Source organism: Sinocyclocheilus rhinocerous, unplaced genomic scaffold (genome assembly GCF_001515625.1).
Source record: "Sinocyclocheilus rhinocerous isolate Xijiao unplaced genomic scaffold, SAMN03320098_v1.1 scaffold511, whole genome shotgun sequence".
Lineage (NCBI taxonomy): Eukaryota > Metazoa > Chordata > Actinopteri > Cypriniformes > Cyprinidae > Sinocyclocheilus > Sinocyclocheilus rhinocerous.
The window spans coordinates 342,752-350,148 of NW_015656163.1; the positions used below are offsets into that span (position 1 = coordinate 342,752).

The 7,397-nt window shown below is 35.0% G+C and overlaps 1 protein-coding gene across 1 annotated transcript in view; it reads right to left on the minus strand.

Moving 5' to 3' along the window:
- The window catches only part of LOC107719701 (uncharacterized), a gene marked incomplete at its 5' end in the record, with an annotated part of 45,344 nt that overhangs the window by 32,121 nt on the left and 5,826 nt on the right, over positions 1–7,397 (minus strand). Inside the window, one exon of the mRNA XM_016527188.1 lies at positions 6,627–6,789. Within this exon, the coding sequence (XP_016382674.1) occupies positions 6,627–6,789 (163 nt within the window). The remainder of the gene's footprint in view (positions 1–6,626; positions 6,790–7,397) is intronic.

Sequence of the window (7,397 nt, forward strand, 5' to 3'; positions counted from 1 at the left end):
GAGGGAGCTGGCGAGGGCGAGCGGCACAAACGCCCTCGCGAAGACAATGGGGTCTGGGCTCGCCTGAGCCACTGTGAGGAACATCAAACGCTCCTCCATATCGGGACGTGGAGGAGTGCACGGGAAAAAAGGAAAAACAAAAACTTACAAAAACCGGAAATCAAACACGGGGAAGGGATGCCGCTTACAGTTCGGTCCGATGTTCTGTCACGTTGCACACACACGAGGGACGAGGAGACGCTGGAGAATACTTTACACAAGACTTTATTTGCACCAAGGAACCAAGGGAGACGAACTCAGGAAGACCTTCAACATCGGACAGAGAATTAGGGGCTGGGAACACTTTATATACACACACACAGGAGGAGGGGATGACGAGACACACCTGGGAGCCATGACACATCAAGGGAAACACCTGGGAAGAAATCAACTTAATTAATCAGGGGAGGAACAGGAAACAAACCAAATAAGGGCATGGGAAGGCACATGGGGAGCAGGACACACACGAAACATGGAACAGAGTCTGACAAAAGTATAGTTCTGAGAAAAAAGTATGACGGTTTCCACAAAAATATGAAGTGGCTCAACTGTTTTCAACATTGATAATAATCAGAAATGTTTCTTGAACAGCAAATCAGCATATTAGAATGATTTCTGTAGGATCATGTGACTCTGAAGACTGGAGTAATGATCCAGCTTTGATCATAGAAATAAATTACATTTTAAGATATATATAAAGAAAAAAAAAAGAAAAAAATGCAGCCTTTGCGAGTATCAGATACTTTTTAAAAGCATTAAAAAATGCTTCAATGCTATTTGTACTTATTTTAAGCAAAGGTTCACTTTGAACTAGTGCTGTCAAACGATTAATCGCGATTAATCGAATCCCAAATAAAAGTTTTTGTTTACATAATGTATGTGTTATACATAGTATATGTTCAGTGTTTATATATTATGCATATATAAATACACACACATACAGTATTTTGAAAATATTTACATGTCTATATTTATATTCATATAATTTATATTATAAATAAATATATTTATTATATAAACAAATTTTTTTCTGAAATATATACATACATGTGTTTATTTATATATACATAATAAATATACACAGTACACACACATATATTATGTAAACAAAAACTTTTATTTTGGATGCGATTAATCGCGATTAATTGTTTGACAGCACTACTTAAAACTGATAATTACACTATCCTTTCTTTCAAAAAACTATTTTTGACAATAAAAGTGAATGAGGACAGAAGACAAAAAGCACAATTAAAAGATCTCAAAGATTTCCACAAATTAGAATTTGGCAACTAACAATAAATGGCAATATATATGGGAGAACCAACTGCAAAATCATGCAAAACTTCCACGGTGCTTTCTTTCACACAGACAAAACCGGTTTTCATGCACAGCACCCCATCGGCTCATTTCTGAGCTAGGCATTCTCTGATTATGAGCTCAGGATGAATGAGTCAGAGTTTGGGAGAGAGAAACGCGTGATGCCGGAGAGAAAGAAAGAAACAGTCGCCTGAGAAAGTGCCATTTGGAGAGCGCAGCAAATTTACAAGGCCTAATAGCATTTATAAACACGCCACTCAAAGAGTGCAAGCCTCGAGTTTAATCGCACAGCGGCACGTTATCGGGCTATTTGCGAGTGTGAAGCATTTGAGTTACAAGCGTGGTGTAATTACACGCTCCGACGTCTCTTCTCCACACGCCTGCTTCAAATCAATCCAAGCTTTATACAAACTCCAGGCTTTCCTTCATGATGAAAACTAAGGGACAGTGAATTATGTCACCGAGCGGCTCTTGAAGGGCTTCCTCTGCTCGTTCCCAGCGCTGATAGTAATTAGTGCCGTATTTCATCAGCTCTTCTGAGAGTCTTTCAGTGTAAAGTTGTGGAGCGATGTCAGCCAAACGCTCTCGTAGCACATATGAAGCATGTGGCGAGCCATCTGGGAGCCATTAGAGGGAAATACAGGCCTCTTCGTCATGTTTACCTCACGTCACTAAACACAAACACACACACGCTCACCAACGGATGGACGCGGTGCCTCATAATGCGTGAAAATAGACAGGCTTTTGGTCGTCAGGTTTTGGGAACTTTATTTAACCAGCTAAACACCAACTTGACCTGACTGAGAGTCTAATTTAACCCTGTAAAGCCTGACATGAAATAATGACCAGAAAAAAAACAATACACACACACAATACATTTGGTTTTAGGCACTTTATTTAACCAGTTAGACACCAGCTTGACCAGATTAAGAGACTAACGTCACCCATTATTTCATGTCAGGCTTTACAGGGTTAAGTTAGTCTCTCAATCTGGTCAAACTGGTGTTTAGCTGGTTAAATAAAGTGCCCAAAACCAAATGTATCAAATATGATACTTAACAAAAAACACTTTTTGTAGTATTTTTAAATTGTTATATTTATATATTATTAATATATTTATATTAGTGCTGTCAAACGATTAATCGCATCCAAAATAAATGTTTTTGTTTACATAATATATGTATGGCTACGTTCACACTGTCAGTTTTTGGGATTGACAACCGCATTTACTTACAGGTGTGTGTCTCGAAATGTCCCGTTCACACAGCAGCTTACAGTTGTGTTTAGAATACTGTCTGTATGAACGTGCAACGGGAGTCAAGCCCGTATTCCTTGACCAAAGTAAAATCAAAAATGGTGACGTCCATAAAACTGAAAGTCTTATCACTTTCTGACACGACAAGAGTCCAATCGAGCCACGAGTTCTTTCGTCAAATCTTCATTAACCAACAGCAGCCTTTAAATTTGGGTGGAGTATTTGAGTCGCGCGCAGAACACATAACTGACGGGAGCGGCTCCGGTGGAAAACTGACAGGATCTAAAAATTTCAAATGACACGGCCTACGTAACACACGTGAAGCACGAGCTGAAGGCTTATGTTTGCACAATTACACTAAAAGAGCTTTTACTTGACAAAAAAAGTCAAAACTATTAATCAGACGACAGAAGGCATGTAGTAGATTGTGTGTGAGAGGTTTTCAGCAATCATGTTGATCATTTAGCGGCCTTAGAAATTAATTTATCGAATATAATACAGTAGATTTATAGCTCCTTAGGCTGGTTTAAGCGGTCATTTTCTGCATCAATGAACAGTTTTCTAATGCTAAAAACACTACGCTAGAGGTGCTATAGTGAGTATTTGCACAAACGGTCTCATTTTCTCCTTCAATCAACTGCAGTCATGGCAAAACAACAGTCTGAGGAGAACTGGAGTTGGATGATGGCGAGCTTTTGGACCGGTGGTGCCGTCTGGCATCATGTTAAGTCCCTGGGGATTCGTGTCTCCCAGTAAAAGTCTCCATAAAGCATAATGAGCACGGCTCTCATACACGATACACTCAGGTAACCTCTGCTACCAGCACTGACACAAGCGGCCATTGTTACAAACCTGCTTTAGCCCAGAACATCGCCAGCACTGTGCCAATCAAAACCAAGCCAGAAAACCGTCTGAACTAAAGCTTATGTTGGGATCTAACAATTAAAACTAGTCCAAAAAAAAAGAAAAATGGACGAGACAGTCCATGTTTTACTGGAAATTACTCTTGACTTTTGGCAGCAACAGTTTATGTATGAAATACTGCAGGTCCAGATATACAACCAAAAATACTTTTTATACTCACCGAGGCTGCATGTATTTTAATAAAAATACAGCAAAAACAGTAAAATTGTGAAATATTATTACAATTTAAAATAACTGTTTTCTATGTTAATATATCGTAAAATTTAATTTATTCCTGTGATCAAAGCTGAATTTTCAGCATCATTACTCCAGTCTTCAGTGTCACATGATCTTCAGAAAGCATTCTAATATGCTGATATGCTGCTCGCCCAGCACTAGCCACTTCATATTTTTGTGGAAACTGTGATACTTTTTTCAGAATGATACTTTAATATTAATTAGAAATCAGACCTATAATAATATTAATAATATTTTTAATTTAGTTTGCATTATTGTTTTTAAAATATTTTATTTCTTTAAATTGTTTATATTAACATATATATGTAATTTACTTAAATTAACAATATTATAATTTATATTTATAACATATACTGACAAATATTATAAAAATGAATATAATCAATAATAATTAATATTTAATATTAATAATTTCAATTAGTCGTGTGCTGCTTTTTTTTTTGGGGTTGACTGTGAAACGTTTCGTTTTTCATGATGATTTGAAACAGAACAGAAAGTTCAAAAGAACAGCATTTATTTTAAATGGAAATCTTTTGTAACATTATAAATGTCTTTACTGTCACTTTGGGTCAATTTAATGCGTCTTTATGGAATAAAACTATTAATTTCCTTTTAAAAAATAATTCTTTTTTTGATGCTAACACATCTTTATTGTATCTAAACAACAAGAAAGGGAGGACCGGCATAATAATATCCAGAAACGCATCCAAGATAATCATACTACACACAATGAAGCTCTTCTTCAGCACTAATGGCCTGTAACATAACAAATGGTTTATGCTGCTATTTCTTTAATCCAATGAGTGTTTTCCTCCATTTTCTGCAGGTACGTCCAAAAGATGTTATTACAGCCATAATGTCAGAGAGGATATGAAAAAGTCTAGATTTGGGAGTTTTGAGAGAACGCTGTTTGTCCTGGCGGCCTGTTTTTGCCCTCGCAGCACAATCGAAGCGTGTCATACCGAATGGAAACATCTAGATCTGTCCTGCCAGTGTCAATAACACCTCCGAAGGCTTTCCTGAATGCAGTGTCTCACAGACAACGAGGCTTTGTTAGATAGAGAGGATGTCATAAAATAAATGACAGAAACTGACTCATCCACATCCCATCCAAACCAACACACAGAGAAAGAGCAACCTCACATTTTCCCCTCCTAACAAACTAGTGACTCGGTTAAATAAAAAAAGGCAAACTGCACCATCATCCAAGGAGAGCAGCAACTGTATTTGACTTGTGTGGCCTAAAGTGAGGTCATTTACAGCCTCTGTTATGTAATTATGGCAAGTGCTGGTCTTTTCAGCATTAAGCAGTAGAAACACTTAAGATTCGTTCTAGGCCTGGGCGATAAAACGGTATCGATATTTATCGACGGTACACCTTCTTCGATATTGCTAGAAAAATTGTTCGATATAGCGTACGATATAGGCACGTACTATGAGTGACGCAGACAGCACACACAAACACGAACACATGTTGAAATCGTTGACCATTTAAATGTGCTGCAGTATTTTGCTCATTGCGCCCTCCTGTGGCCTCGGAAGACAATTAGACCTGTACAATAAAGACCTATTTAATCTGCATATAAAACATTAGAAATTAGATATTTGTTTAATTTTTATTGTGTTTGATTGTTAAAACAAAAAATATTTGTTGTTTGTCTCAATAAATTGTTAATTATAAATACAGTGGTTAAATTTAAACATTTTTTTTCTATTGCTTTTTGTTTTAAAAAAGGTTATAAAAAATGTCAATAATTATCGATACCGAACGATATGAAACATTATATCGTTGATAAATTTTTTAGCTATATCGCCCAGCCCTAGTTCGTTCACATGACTTACGTCAAGACGACAAAACAAGTGCTGTTATTGTTAACTAAAAATAAAACCGTTAAAAACTGTTTTTGTTGTTTGAAGTAATGCTGAAATAAAATAAAATGCAAATATTAGAGAAACTTAGAACAACTGAAAATATAAAAAATAGCCAATTTAAGATATTGTAATAAATACTTTAATAGTATATAACCAGTACGGAAATAACACTGCTAAAACACTTCTCAGTTACCAACATAATGCTAATAACCACTAATAAGGAATAAATAATGAAAAATAATGAAGTTTAATATATATAACTATATATTAAAAATATACAGTAATCATATATATAATTATAAATAAATTATTTCAAATATTTATTTATTCATTTATTTAAAGTACATAAAATATATAATAATATATATTACAAAATATAAAAACACTAAAATCAATAAGAATGCCAAAACCATAAAATGACTAAAAACTAAAATAAATTAAAATGTGAATATATAATATAAAATACGAAATTAAAAAGCTAGTTCAAAATATTAATAAATACTATAAAGGTGTATAATTAATACTAAAATACCACTGCTAAAAACACCTCTCAAAACAAGCAGCAACAATGGCTTTGACTTCCACATGAAAAGTGCAATTTTACTATTTATTAATTTGCACAGATTATTTAAGTGTGTATAATACGTGGCTTAGAAACCATTATTACCACTATTATGAGAAATTTCATCCCTCACTTTTTTGGCTTGAACACTGTGTAAAGTAAACAACTGCCGTAAAACAACGAAGCAGACACCTTTTTTACATCCTAGTGAAATCAATAACTTTGCATGACATCAGCTTGATGCATCAATTCACAGAATTGAATACTTTGGGAAACATGTGAAAAGGCCTCTGGTGTCATTTAAACATTTCCGTTCAGCATGAAAATCAAAAAGGACGACGAAAAGAAAAACAAGTGGTATGAGAGAGAGAGAGAACGAGAATATACTTGTAGAATTATAATAGAATGAAAGCTGCATACCGTAAACCCCTTCAGACGATTTTGTTCCTCTTTAACCTCCTTTCCCATAATCCTGTGTGGGTCTGTTCCCACGCTGCCGGGTGGCTCTTGGCTCGGGGTTTCAGGGTCACTGCTGTCCCTGGTTAACGAGGAGGTGGAGGGGAGCTGAGCTGCCTTTTCGTTCCTACAAACACAAACACTCAGCCATCAAATCAAGCTGCCAGCAGGACCCAAGACCAAGCCAAGAACACAGAAGCGTCAGCACTGCGTCTAATCTGTTGTCACTCTACGGAGGTTTAATACAGTGACTGTAAGCGACCGATGATAGCGGATTACACAGCTGGTATTTGCAACTTCCAAAATGTTTTCAAAACTAAGCCACTAAACACACTACATCATGTCTTAAAATAAATATGCACATGGGAATAACCAGATTCCTCAGATTTAAAGCTTGTACATATATGTATGTACAAGCATACATACATATATACACAAATTGTATGATATTATATTATATCATATACACACACTAGTTTTAATACATTTAAATTTCCTTAAGAAATGATGTAAAGTGTAAAGAAATGATAAAGCATAAAGAAATGAGAAGAAATTAAAACACCTCTAACAAGGAATAAAGTGAAGCATTATTATATATAAAATATGATAATAATAATAATATATCTATAAATAAAAATGTTATATTAATACAATTTTAATTATATTATATATTATACACACACTAGTTTACATTATTAATATATAATTATAAATAAATAGTTATATTAATTACAT